The sequence below is a fragment of the Pimephales promelas genome, chromosome 3, assembly GCF_988280905.1.
Source record: "Pimephales promelas chromosome 3, fPimPro1.hap1.1, whole genome shotgun sequence".
NCBI lineage: Eukaryota > Metazoa > Chordata > Actinopteri > Cypriniformes > Leuciscidae > Pimephales > Pimephales promelas.
Genome location: NC_142771.1, coordinates 30,211,245 through 30,226,320, shown reverse-complemented (window position 1 = coordinate 30,226,320; position 15,076 = coordinate 30,211,245). Strand labels below are relative to the sequence as shown.

At 39.8% G+C, this 15,076-nt stretch overlaps 1 protein-coding gene across 6 annotated transcripts in view; it reads left to right on the top strand.

Annotated features, from left to right (window-relative positions):
• Window positions 1-15,076, top strand: part of sdk1a (sidekick cell adhesion molecule 1a) — a 354,190-nt gene that overhangs the window by 195,244 nt on the left and 143,870 nt on the right. For all 6 annotated transcript variants that reach the window (XM_089128735.1, XM_089128733.1, XM_089128732.1 and 3 more), the window contains exon 5: window positions 3,103-3,236. In XM_089128735.1, coding sequence (XP_088984861.1) covers window positions 3,103-3,236 — 134 coding nt within the window. The remainder of the gene's footprint in view (window positions 1-3,102; window positions 3,237-15,076) is intronic.

The window sequence follows — 15,076 nt, the reverse complement described above, 5'->3', positions numbered from 1 at the left end:
ATTAACATTTCACGTGGCTCCCAACCTGCATCTTAATATGTTGTGGGCTGATATCAAAGAGTCCTCAGGGATCAGAAACAAGCATTCCCATTATCTTTCCTGCTGTGCTTTGTTTACCCAACCACGAGCAAGGGCCATTCATCTAGACAATTGTAATGGAATCCAAACTAGCAGGACTGATCATAAAATCACTTTATACACAGGTCCCATCGATTCCGTTCGCGGCATAACCAGGTAAGCGTTCAGGCCCCGCTCTCTCGTGTTTTACAAACCTCCTCTGGCAGTGTTACGCCGGATCACACTTGCTTCTATTAGACCCTTAAATCATCATGAAGGTGAGCTGCTTATGTACACATCAGTTCGGAGCCTCTGATGCTTGCCAAGCCATTTCAGTCTATGCATATTTAATAATTAAAAGTCCATCAAGGCGGGCCGCTCTGACCTTTTAAAGCCGCCACTGACATCTGTGAAGGGTGCCTTTATTTCCCAGATGCAGCCCAGCCCGGATCCGCAGCCAGGTGTCAGGGTGCAGACAGCGATGTAATGCATCCTCATCAGCGGCCGCCAATCTCCATCCCTCGCGAACCCCCTCCCCGCCCAAGCATCCGTGGACTTTTGATGGATCTCTTTATGCTAATCTGCACTTAATCATGAAACAGCAAAAATAGAATCAAGCTGAAACAAAGCTCGCTCTAATTACACGTCAATATCGTTCGCCGCAGAAGTGCAGACAGCTCTCTTGTTCCTACTTCTGCTGTATTCATTTATTTGTCTACTTGAAAAGATCTCTGAGACTTGAAGATCTCTTGTAGGGATCTGACTTGGAAATAGGTAATGACTGTGTGGCGCTTGTACTCCCGGCGTGTAGGAAGACGCTACAGGTCCCGCAGAGCTGAAAAACTAATCATAAGTTTCGAAGCATCCAAGAGCAGTCGTGCTCTGCCTCTCAAGGGCTTCTTCGTGGTGGTCACGCCCGAGCAGAAAATCTCTTAGACAGCAGTGATGTGTAATTGAGGATGTCATCAATTAATCAAAAAACGAGGGAGGGGAAAGACTATGCATGAGGAGTAGGAGTCAGGGCTGAAGATATGAAATCCATGCCTGCTTTCATCTGCGGAAATAAAAAGAAAACAATTCCATCCAGCCTACGAGTCGTGGATTATCAAAGCGGCATGTTCTCCGTGGCTCAGTGCCAGTTTGAAATGGTAATTTTGCCTTAAAGAGGCACAGAGAAACTGGTACCTGAATTAATTGACAGTGATACACATCTGCCACTAAGTGTCTTTCCTGCAAACTTTGGATTGATGGATGAAGTGTGACGAGTTCTGATTGATCATTAGCGCAATAACAGCAGCTCTGATATCAGTCCACAAGTGCCTGAATCAGATAAACCCGTCTTAAAAGGTATACTTCACTCAAAAATTAACATGTTGCCATCGTTTACTCACCTTCACGAAATTCCCAGCCCTTTTCTGTTGAACACTATATTTAAAAGAAAATATTAGTTGTTTTTCCATACAATTACTGAAGCATGGAGGGCAAGAAGCAATCAAAGTATGACCAAAATGAATGCTGTAATACGTATATTAAAACATTTCCTCTCCAGTGAGATCTTTACCACTGTGACGAACTTGAGAATCGAATCAGTCTGATTTGTTTATTGAACAAATATTTCTGTTTTTATGAAATGGATCAAATGGTTGGTTATTTAAAGTGTTCCTCTTTGTCGCCATCTCTGTTCGAAATATGCAATTGCAGTCATTCGTGGAATTATCAACTTTACATGAGTTGTACTTCAACACCCTTGACACGGCAAAGCTTGGATGAACACAATGTTTGAGGAGAGCATGAGGCTGTCCGTCACTGTGCCGGTGTCGATACTGGCTTTCAGAATCACAGATTATTCTTTATGGAATTATGACCAGCATTAAGAATTTTCAAATGCCGGAAAATGTCATCTAGTAAGAAACACTTTTGTTCTGGTTCTGACATTGCAGTAAATTGCGCTGATTAAATCATACAAATTATTCTTTGTTCTCAAATTGTTAATGTTAACAACGTAAGCATTGCGTGACTACATGTAATGTCCTTCCGATATGTATCCTTGTTTTCGCATGGGTCCGGTTGCAGTCTCTTTTTTCTGTAGCCACTCCGAAGTCCGAACAAAGTCTTTTGCGTTTTACAGCGGGTGAATCTGTTGTCACTGGTGATTGTCGTTTAAACCTTTTTGGGTCCGCCGTGAAATTGATAAGTTTAATTATATCAAGTGCAGTGAGAAAAGGCTATAAATCTCCACCTCCAACATCCGCACATGCAATATAGCTTATACTAGCCGAGACTCTTCTTATGTGTACAGATGTGACGTAATGACGCAAAGACATGCTCGAATCTCCCGCGGAAATCCACCAGTACCACTGGAATTAAAAACATTATTACAAGCTTACCGCTTTGCATCGAGTTAAGGCAACCAGATTGCATTGAACACTGGATGGTTATGTATTTTCTCAAAAAAAAAAAAAAAAAAGCTACGGACTGCAGCTTTAAAAAGATTCAAATCAAAAGAATATGTGTTTTCTCCTCGGAGGATGCTTCAGAAACCATTCTTATATGATGGTGCTCAAGGTGATGGTGCTTTTTTGTGTGTGTGATACGTCATTTGAACTATTTTTATAATACCATTATGAGACGTCTATGCTTCTTGTGTCCTTTTTCAGTGAACTGTTCCTTTTCACTTTTTTCCAGTGTTTCCCAAGTCTAGGTCTAAACAAACCACTTCCTCACTTAGATACTAGCCTGTAGGTTTATTCCCACCAACAGCGGTATTTCTGTCTGTAATGACCCTTACCGCTCATTGATTCTCAGCTTGTGTCAGAATGAGGGATCAGGTGCATTGAAAACGCTCAGGGCCAGGCGTGTCCCAATCAAACCCATGGCACAATGGGTTCATGGCAAAGCTAGTTTTATGTAACCCAATGTACATAAGTTAGCACTAATTAAAATGCTGTCACTCTATTGCGATAGTGGTATTTGTTAGTGTACCAGACTAATTGTCAATAATGGTTTAACATAGCTGTATTTCATTCACTTTGTTACTCTCCACAGAGCCATAACATTGGAGAACCAGCTAGTGGTGCTTGCCACCGCTGCGGCGGACGCCGGGAGGTACTACGTCCAAGCTGTTAATGAGAAGAATGGAGAAAACAAGACAAGCCCATCCATCTACCTGAATGTGGCAGGTAAGTTGAGGGGCGATGCATTTCACTAGATCGTTTCTATTACCCTGCAGCTAATGTCACATGGCCAGTCGTTGATGCAGCCGAGACAGAACTATCGACCAGACGTGGGAATTATGGCTTTCTGTTGTTCCTCTCCCTCTTTTGTTTTTGCCCACGTGTTGTTGGCACAGTTTAACACGCTAGTTTCAGAAGCACTCGCAGGCCAGCATGCAGAAGCAAGGTACCTGTAATTCCCATTCCCTCAGGGGGCCGTTTAATGTGGCGCATTCATCAGAGAGGAAGGGCATCCGTGGAATGACACCGAGAATCTGTTTGTTCTAGTGACACTCTTGGATTTGCTAGCTGGACGTTGTTTGCTTGCTGTTGTCGTAGCTGCTTTGGCAGGTGCTACTGAGCATAGCCTGCTTTCACAATGCTAATGCACACGTCTCATTCATGCATATACAGCCACTGACAGCCCGTCAGAGGATGCTGAGCCTTCTCAAAAATGTTTTCAATATGAAAGTTGAAGTGAATTGATACAATTTATTGTTGGGAACCTACTAATGTGCATTACTATGATTTGGTGCTGTTTTTTTTTTAATGCTGACAGAATACAGGCTCTTCTCATTTGTTCAGACCAATCAAACTGAATGTTCCACTGACTGTGTCAGTTGGTTCTATCCAAAAAGTGGTCAAAAAGGAATCAAAGGAAGTAAAAATTAAATTGGCCTCCAGTAGAAATAACCAGTCATTATCAGAGTACCCTTTCAAACCAATTAGCTCTTGACTATTGCTTCAGTGCGTCACTAAGCTGAAAGACTGAACACCAAAGCCAGAAATAAATGTTTCGTAATGAAGGAGCAGGGGCTAGAGGTTAGTCCATTCAAGACACACTACCGTTCAAATTAGAGGTCTTCACGGGTCCAAAAATTCATGCCCGACCCGGAAGAGACCCGTAATGTGCTACACCGAACCGACCCGGACCCGTCGTTCATTTCAAAAGTTGGACCCGGACCCGTGCAGACCCGAGAAATGCCATAAATGTACTGCCCGGACCCGACCTGGACCCGTCTATTATTTGAAAACTGGACCCGAACCCGGCAGGAAGACACAAACCCGACTGGACCCGATTGTCACGTATTATTTCACACGAGTTGCGAAAAATAAAACTTTTTGTCTTACCTAATTTTAGTAGCCGTCGTCTCACTTTCTGACGTTATCTGACTGACTGTGATGCATTGCAAGCCACCGACAAGACAGTTCTATCCATGTTGTTTCTCTCGTTTTTCCAAGCTTAATCCACTCATTATTTCAGCTTTAAAAGTCCACTTGATGTCACGGTGATGGATGAAAAATGCAGCCTTGCACACATGCACATTCTGACTCGAGTTAACTCGCATAATAACTTTAACTGTTTGCCCTTTTGAACTATAATAACGATTGCTTGTTCAGCTTGATCATATCTGTGCTCTCAGCTCTTCATTGAGTCTGAATCTGACCACCAAAACTTTAAGATTAAACAAGCCGGTTCATTTATATTATTATAAACATTGGAGAAAATGCAAAGCGCGGTTTGGCGGAAGCTCTGCTCTGGTTGCCATAGAAACATGACACGCGCTTGAGATTGCACTCCAATCGCACGTGTATTACCAGCCCGTTCTCAGCGCGTGTTATATTAACGATAACGGGTGCCATGTGAGTAGTATTTCGCCGTTTTGTTATACAGCGCGTCCTATATGACGCTAAAGGATGAGAATGCGTTAGTATTACACACAATGTTAAACAGACCCGGGACCCGAAGTAATAGATTCGGACCCGACCCGTACCCGGCTGCTCATTTAAAATATAGACCCGAACCCGTACGGGTCCCGGGTCGGGTCCGGGGCCGACGGGTCTCGGGTGCACTGTGAAGACCTCTAGTTCAAATGTCTCGGGTTATTACATGTTTTTGAAAGGAGTCTATTAAATCTCTTAAAAACAATAAAACCTGTAATATTGTAAAATAATATCACAGTTTTAGATAACTATTTTCTAATTGAATTTATTTGTTTATTCCTGTGCTGTCAAAGCTGAATTTCCAGCATCATTACTCCAGTCTTCAATGTCTTTCAGAAATCATATGCTGATATATATATATATTCATATCATATGCTGATTTGCTGCTCAAGAAACTTTTCGGTAATACTTTACAATACAGGTGCACTAATATGTATGAATGTTAATACATAAGATAACAAAAATAATTATCAGCTTATTGGCAAGGTCCAGAATTTTAATGTTAGTGCATCCATTTACCTAGTAAAATCATTGTGAGTGGCAGTGGTGGATTATGTCATTGACCTTGGGGAAATGGCAGCGAGATAGAATTTCATGTGAGATGAAGGGACATTGAACAAGCATTATTTTTTTTTTCAAAACCAGATGAAACCAACTTGATGATTTGAAGAGTGTAAATGAGCAGAAGGCTGGAGGCCGCTAATAAAGAGAGACTGGCGCTGAGTTTCTATACCAACTGCAGAGTTAATAATTCAATTGAATTATGAGTTTTAATATCCCAGTGAATGGAGTTTATTTAAAATAGCTTCAGTAAAAGCCTTTAGCGTGGTTCTCTCTTCATTTGCTCTTCAACAGCTTCGGTTAGCAGACTATCACATCATACAGTATGATTGGTGTTGAATTTGTGAATGGGGTACAGATAACATACAATTGTGTTGATCATAATGACCTTGTATCAATGTGTAAAGCTCTGTCACAGCCAGGGATTTTATCAGGGATGTTATTTGTTGTATTTTTTTCACTGTTGAAATTAAGCAGTTAATTAATTTCCCCATTGAAGTGCTAATTCCTCTGATATTTGAGGAACAATAGTGCCGAGCCCAGATGAAGGGGTCTATCATCATGTGACTGCGCTGTGGCATTTATGCCAAAAGTCTCATTCTACACAAAGCCTTCTCAGGAAGTAAACAAGGAATGACAGAGGCGAGGAAATAAAGAGTATCCCTTGGGGAGTGCTCTCACTACCTCCAAAACCCTTTTTAGTTACACTTACATACGGCAGATGAAAGCTCCTACTGCCCTTAATGTGCGTTAAGTACAATTTAAATGTCAAGACTGCCCTAGTGGCATTTCCTGCTTTTCAAAAAATTACCCAGCATTCACCTCAGAGCTGCACGGCAAGTGCTATGAATGAGGCAAAGAAAAAATAACCCTTCTGAATAACACTGACCTTGGTCTTATTGCAATTAGCTGTACTAGCTTGCTAAGACAACCGTCAAATCTCTAACCCTTCATACGAGCAATATTAATACTAATACAGATGGATTGAGATTTGAACACTAATCCTAAGTAGTAAATGTAATATGCCCTGTACCGTTTATGCTGCATTCATGACCTGAAACCATGCTGCTTGTTGAGGGAGAGATGTGCTATTACTTTTTTTTAAATGATTAAGCCATTTTTTTTTTCTTTGTAGACGATAAAACAGACAAAGAAATCCCATAGATTTGGATTGAAAGACCTACAGTTAGCAATATACACTGGGGCCAGAGCTGGGCTTAAAGGTATAGTTGACCCCAAAATTAAAATTCTCTCATTATTTAATCACCCTCAAGTTGTTCCAAACCAAACCTGTATGAGTTTCATTCTTATGTTGAACACAAAATATATTTTGAAGAATGTTGCCAGCCAAACTCTTGGTTGATGGTAGCCATTGACTTCCAAATTGAGGGTGAGTAAATGATGACAGAATTTTCATTTTTCGGGAGGAACTATCCCTTTAAGGCCACTTCACTGCAAGAACGTAAACGTGGGAATGAGAATGCGTTGTAAAAACAGTGACCGCCAGTTGACAATCAGAATCCATCTGACTGTAACAATGCATTCTCATCCCAAGGCGTCATATAGTATACTACTATGGAAGTCAATGAGACCAGAAACTGTCTGGTTACTGATATTCTTCTAAATATCAGAAAAAATCATCTGAGTGGATTCGAAAACGGTAAAACTCAACTGTTTAACTCTGGGGGAGTTGTAAAATGAGCCTATTTCCAAAAAAAGTGGAGTATCCCTTTCAGCCAGTAAGCAAACACCCCAAACAGCCACATCGCAACACATTAGCAACCAACACAACATGGCCGCTAGTTTGAGAGTTCATTCTTTGCTTTGTTGTTCATATTCTATTCAGAGGCATTTTTCTACTTCATTGGATGGCACAAGACACTGACAACAGTTGCAGAAGAGTTACGATTGTGATCAGCCATCCAATCATAAATTAATTATTTTGCACCACAGTGAAAAGCTTTAGTCAGATGTGACATGGATTCCATTTGGTGGTGTATCCCTCAGGCTCGATGGTGTCGCACTTTCATTATCCCTCACACCTGGCTTTAGAAAGGTCAGCCTGGTTGAAAAAGCCACCTCGGAGCATGTGTGATCAAGGCTGATTAATTGATAAAACTCAAGAGTGTGGGAGTATCAAGAGAGGGGTGTAATTTCAATCAGCCGATGTGCAGGGTCGCTGGTGGCATGTATGGAGAGCTGAGAGATAAAAGAATTATTGAGGGTACATTTTTACCACAACAATATGCTTAAAACTGAGATGTTTTTCCTTTGAATTTTTCATGTACAGATGACTCCGTTGTCAAAATGATCCCCATTCACACGGATCCGTGAAAATGACTATAAACACTGTACTCTGCTGCAGTGGTGGAGGAAGTACTGAATCTCAGTACTTAAGTAAAAGTACAAATAACCAGATAAATATTTACTTTAGTAAAAGTAGAAGTAACACAATGACAACCATACTTAAGTAAAAAGTAAAAAGTACCTGATTTTAAATGTACTTTAAGTATTAAAAGTAAAAGTACTTGCATAATAATTGATTCTCTTAATGACTATTTTCTAATGATTAATAAAACATTTAATTCTAACTCATTGAACCTAATACTCCTATAATGTTGTTCAATAATGATGGAAAAAAATTGTTGTCACCATTTCTGAAACAAGCTTGCAATTAGGCAATATAAGCCATATCCTTACTATATGTTAATAACTATGTTTGGCCGTAAACGCGATTCATTTATGGTGTAATTCTGAACCTCTTGCCTTGCCATAATCCTAACCAAACGTATATTACACACGGTGCGTTTCCTAAGCATGTAAAAACAAATTTTCGCATATAAATTGCACGATAAACACACTGCGTGCAAGACGCATTTAGTTAGCAACCAAACGTCACTGGTGAGACAAACGTGCAACAAACGGACGGTCAGATTACGGTTTGGCAGGGGAAAACTGATCAGAAAATGTAATGAAAATGTAACAGAAGTTGTAGAAATGTAGTGGAGTAGAAAGTATTATAATTGCTGCAAAATGTAACGAAGTGAAAGTAAAAAGTATGCACTATTTATTCTACTTAAGTAAAGTAAAGATACGTGAAAAATGTACTTAAGTAAAGTAATGAAGTATTTGTACTTCGTTACATTCCACCACTGCTCTGCTGTCAGGCCTTTAGATGGCGACTGAACACGTAATATGCATGCATGACTTCATCGTCTTCAGAGATTCGCATTTTTGTTGTTTACATGGAGACCGTTTTCAAAAACTCGCACCTTGAAACCTGTTTTTAAAGGTTTGCGTCTTCAAGCACCCAAAAGGCGTTGTCGTGTAAATCAACTGCAGAAAGTCGGAAACGCATATTTTTTTTTTACGTTTTAACTTGAAAACTGTGCTGTGTTAACAGCCCCTTACTGATGCATTTAGATTCTTCTCAAAAGATTTTGGATCACAATCCACAAAGATTTATTCTAAATTAATTATCAATCATTTAGTTTATTTGTTAAACCCTTTTTGGCTCATTGTGCCATACCAAATATGTCAGTATGGCTAATATGCTTAATCTTTTCACAGACGCACTGAGAATGATTTTGGAATTGCATCGTGACTCTCTAAAACCAATCAAATCGTCACGGGCTTAACGATTCTTACACCTGCCCTTTAGCAATGGCTGAATTTATTGGACCATATTGTCTTATAAACGTGTGGACGTGGTTCCTCTGTAACAGATGATTTATCTGAATGAGGTCTGCCTGTCGTTCTCCCTGGCAAAGGCAGCATTTTAACTCTCACAGCAGCTTGATTTATTCGAAAGGAAATAGGCTTCGACTAACCGGCTCAGTCATTATTTGCTGTTACTAATGATCTCATTTGGAGGCAACCGTGTGCTTGGTTCTGTTTCATTTCTTCTGGCTGAAATAATAATCTACCATTTTAAAACAGAGCTGGCACTTCTTTAGAGATGTGTCCAATGTGTGGTGTTTCAACGTGGCTAAATGAAATTTAGTCTCACCATCGAGATATACATTTCTACAGGTGGCTCTCCAGGCTTGCTTTCATAGAATTTGTCAAACTCGATTTCATAAAAATAACTAGACCGCAACATTAGGTTACCTTATTTGACCAAATTTTGAGGCATAATCACATAAACAGTGCACTGTGTTGTTTTCCAAACTTGCTTAAAGGGTACATATCATGCTTTTAAATCATTCATTTTTACATATAAATCATACATTTGTGGTCTATGTAAAGAATAACTGCAATGCTTGGGTCCGAATTCCTCATTATTATGCTACGTTCACACCGGACGCGAATCGCGCGTCAAATTCGCGCCTGACGCGTCTAGTTTGACGCTTGACCACTTTGTGTTAATTCGCGTGTCAAGAGCGAAACTGGCGCGCGTAAAAACAAAAGTTTGAAGCGAAATTTACGCGCGTGACGCGCGTCAGAATCGAAATCCGTTGGCGGCCATTGTTTTTATGTTGACCGAGCATTCATCAAGAGAGTTACCGCTCTGTATTTACTCTGGAGAGCAGAACAGCAGCGTGGGGATCATCGTCGCCGTATATTTGTGTCCACCGGACCCTTCAGAGCCGAACCGTTTGGCGAGTTTCACCATTTGCTCGCTCCAGGAGCTGCGCTGGATGACGGCCGCTGTCAGCGCTACTTCCGCCTGTCACGCGCCCAGTTTGATGACATGTTGTCCCGCATCGGAGCGAGGATCACCCTCGCCCTCATCCATCTAATCTAGCTGTCATTTATTTTTTATTTTGATGATAAATAGAGCCAGCCTTCAAAAGTTATTAACCTGTCCTGTGATTTTTTTCTCTCTCTCAACGTCCAGACACGAATTTATGCACATGTTGATTGTCTTTACAACATAATACTATTTCATATAATCTATGGAATGAAGAACATTCAATACAAAATGAACATGTCTCGTATATAGAAATAATGTTTTAAGTGATAAAACATTTGCTTTGTTGTGCATAATCCCACCATGCATTTAGTCATATTAACAAAATAATTTATTGAAGCATCCAGACACTTCACCACGTGAGCAAGCAGCTAGGCTCCTGATTGGTTAACGCGGCGCGAATTCACGCCAAAGTTCAGATTTTTCAACTCGAGCGGCAGACGCGAATTCGCGTCAAACGCGTGAATGCACAAATGGCACTATTCGCGCGTAACGCGCTTAACGCGCCAGACGCTCAATTCGCGCCATTCGCGCGAACTTGACGCGCGAATGAGGCGTATTCGCGTCTTCCGCGCCTCGCTCCACGCCTCATTCGCGCCGCAGGAATTTTTCACGCGCGTAAAGCGTCTTTGCATTGACTTAACATTGAAATCATTCGCGCCTGACGCGCTATTCGCGTCCGGCGTGAACGTAGCATTATAGCTCCACAGGCCCCTTTTTTCACTCCTTTTCTGATCTGTGTCTGTGAGCAACTCGTTTTGGAGCGGACCCTTTAAATAAAAAGGAGATGTGTCAAACCCTGCCCACTCTCCAGGTCGCCGAGTTCAACTCCACCCTGTTCGGCCATTTTTGTAGTTTGATTAGAGATAAACGATTATATACTATAGCTTCAAAGAACATTTTTATTCACACGTTAACGAAAGGTCAACAACGGAAGACTTGTCCATCAAGTCGAATCCATCGAGTTGAAAAAGACGACGACGAACCTGCAGAACAACGTCTTCATATGGATGCAGTGGTATGTAACTGTATTGTGTTAGAAGTGAAAGTCGATTATTTCTCTTGTTAAAACAAACACACTGTCAAGATAAATGACTACGGTCTAATCTTACGACTAAAAATATGTATTGATTATATGATCTGCATCAGAAAACACAGCAGCTAAATGACCATTGATGAAACTCAAGAACAACGTTAAAAAAAAAAAAAAAGAAAGACAAAGGTACTGCTAAACCATGACCACCATGTGTTTTAAGAAAGTAAAGTACTTTATTTTTATAAACGATACAGCTTATCGAAATGCTCTGTTCGTCGTCTCCAAAGATAGAAGGAATTAACCCCTCATTCAGACGAAGTCGATCGGCAAACCCTTCTTTATACTGGCGGATGTTGTTGAAGTTGGAATGCTCCACTACATCACTACATCCAACAACCGAACATTTTGACTTGCCCTCTCGCAACTTCTGCATCATTGAGCTTGGACTACAAAATCAGAGAGAAAAATAATAATGGAAGTGTTGGGCCGGTAGTCAATGTCCTTATTTGTCAGTTCCGCTGCAAATACTGTGACGTAATTGTTCAAAAAACGTCACAGAGAACAGAAAAATCTGAACAGGTTGAAAAATATGACCAAAACAGAATATAAAGATAGAAACGAAACACCTGAAGAGAATAATTTCATCTTTTCTGTACTTATAAACACTCCAAATATACAACAAAATGCATTTAAGGGCTAAAAAAGTGGATTTTGCATGATATGAAGCTAAATTATCTGAAAACAATCTTTTTTTTTTAATTTAATGTATTGTTTTGAGGATGTAAGATAGTTGTATATATTCTGGAAAACTAGACAGGAATACCGAGTAAGAAATGACTATAATTGCTATAGAACATTATCGTTTTACCTATAATGTGTTTATGCTAATTAAATTGATTTGTTATCTTAGCAACATACCAACATCAAACTCCTCTTCACTAATGGAGCTCTTTGAGTGAGATGCACATCACTCTGCATTAGTTTCTGCCTACGTAGACCATTTCACATCAGTCACTTATGAGGGTTCCTGATGTTTTGGATGCTGCTGTTGAAGGCAGCTGTTTATGTAGGCAGTGAACTGCAGGCGAGCATATACAGTCTGAAGACCAACACAGAAAGATGTGGAAGGTTTATTTATTTGTTTCTCCTCTTCCTGCGGATTTCATTTTGAGAGTGAAGATCCTTTGCCTTCTGACTGGAGCAGTGCTGCTCTGTTATGTGAGCTGATATTAAATTCCTAGTGGACAAAGGGAATCTGGGTGTAGTGTCTGCTCAGATATCCCATGCCATGGGTACCTGAAAGTGCCTTTCAAGGACATTTTACTGTGTTCTAAGCCTAGCTGCCTTTCATCATTTTGGATTTGTGAAAATAAGAGATAGCCAAGGTGGGAAAATCAATCGCGGTTTCATTCTCAAAATGTCTGTTTGTGCACATCAAATCAAGTATAGTTTAAAGTAGATTACCTATTAGAGAAATAGAAGATTGAAATTGGAGAACTAGGATGTAACTAGGATCTATCTATCTATCTATCTATCTATCTATCTATCTATCTATCTATCTATCTATCTATCTATCTATCTATCTATCTATCTATCTATCTATCTATCTATCTATCTATCTATCTATCTATCTATCTATCTATCTATCTATCTATCTATCTATCTATCTATCTATCTATCTATCTATCTATCTGTCTGTCTGTCTGTACCTACATCTATCTATCTATCTATCTATCTATCTATCTATCTATCTATCTATCTATCTATCTATCTATCTATCTATCTATCTATCTATCTATCTATCTATCTATCTATCTATCTATCTATCTATCTATCTATCTATCTGTCTGTCTGTCTGTCTGTCTGTCTGTCTGTCTGTCTGTCTGTCTATCATCTATCTATCTATCTATCTATCTATCTATCTATCTATCTATCTATCTATCTATCTATCTATCTATCTATCTATCTATCTATCTATCTATCTATCTATCTATCTATCTATCTGTCTGTCTGTCTGTCTGTCTGTCTGTTTGTCTGTCTGTCTGTACCTACATGTATCTATCTATCTATCTATCTATCTATCTATCTATCTATCTATCTATCTATCTATCTATCTATCTATCTATCTGTCTGTCTGTCTGTCTGTCTGTCTGTCTGTCTGTCTTTCTGTCTGTCTGTCTGTCTGTCTATCTATCATATATCTATCTATCTATCTATCTATCTATCTATCTATCTATCTATCTATCTATCTATCTATCTATCTATCTATCTGTCTGTCTGTCTGTACCTACATCTATCTATCTATCTATCTATCTATCTATCTATCTATCTATCTATCTATCTATCTATCTATCTATCTATCTATCTATCTATCTATCTATCTGTCTGTCTGTCTGTCTGTCTGTCTATGAATGAACTAGAAGTACTATCCATGATTCATTATTTGTTTGGACTGCAAGCGTTTCTTTTCTACTTCTTTCTTTCTTTCTTTCTTTCTTTCTTTCTTTCTTTCTTTCTTTCTTTCTTTCTTTCTTTCTTTCTTTCTTTCTTTCTTTCTTTCTTTCTTTCTTTCTTTCTTTCTTTCTTTCTTTCTTTCTTTCTTTCTTTCTTTCTTTCTTTCTTTCTTTCTTTCTTTCTTTCTCTCTTACATTCTTTCTTTCTTTTAAGCTGTTCCCTGATGTAAAATAATGGGTCACCTGTGAGCCTGTAAAGAGCAGCTCTGTTAAAAAAAAAGTGTTCCTTCAGGCCAGCAGAATATAATAACATTTCACCAATGTTTTGAATGAGCTGCCACCATTGCTGCAGGGACACATTTATGCCAAGCTCAGTCAGAGCTATGTGATAAACACTTCCACCTGCAGCTATCATTTGCAAGTCAGGTTCCTGCAAGAGGGCCGAGGCCTTGGGTGAACACTAACTGAAGAATCGTCGGATATCGACACGACTCAAAGTTTGGCAGGAACAGCAGGACCATCAGAGGAGGATGCAGGTTTGAATGCAGAATGTTCTGAGAACGACGTCGTTAAGATTTAATGAACACCTCCATAAATTTTTATCATACCCTTCGTGCTGGCAGATTACATTCAAACAAAAGCTGCTTTCCGGTGCCGTAAGCTGACCCAAGAGACTAAGTATGATTAAAGCCGAGCCTCCTTCCCCACGTTATCTCTTTTTTTTTTTTTTTGCGCTTATTGTTATTATCGCCTTCATCCCAACAGAATATCCTCTCCGCACACCTCCCACCCCACTTTCACCGTCTGATTTCCTTGAGGAATTTCAAATTAGCTCCGTCGCTCCAATGCGGGTTTCATCCCTGACACTCAGCACCTTGTTTAATTGGCTATATCTTAAACAAATAGGTCCCCTGGGAGATTGTGTTTAGTTTCTAATATCTTAGATGTGATAACTTGTCACCTGTAATTTGAGGCGAGATTGATAGGAGGCGACAGCGGGCGCTTTGAGGCGCTCTGATGGACCGGTCTGCCGTTTCTCCTCATTAGCGTGTGAAAGACGCACCGGGGTTTTGTGCTCGCAACTAGTCTTGACGGAGAAATAATAAGATGCCTGTCAGATTTTCAGATAGTAGATGTTTATAGGTTTGGCGGCACTTAACCTTTTAAGATGATAACACTCGATTATGGGAGGCAAATCACAACAGTCTTCTCTGTCAAACGCTAGCCCATCTTTGTGTTCTTGACAAGATTTGCCCAATGTCATTGTTATTTTTGATAGTTTGCCTGAAGTAATGGGGGATGAAAAATCAAAAGTAGAGAAGAATGCATTAGAAATGCC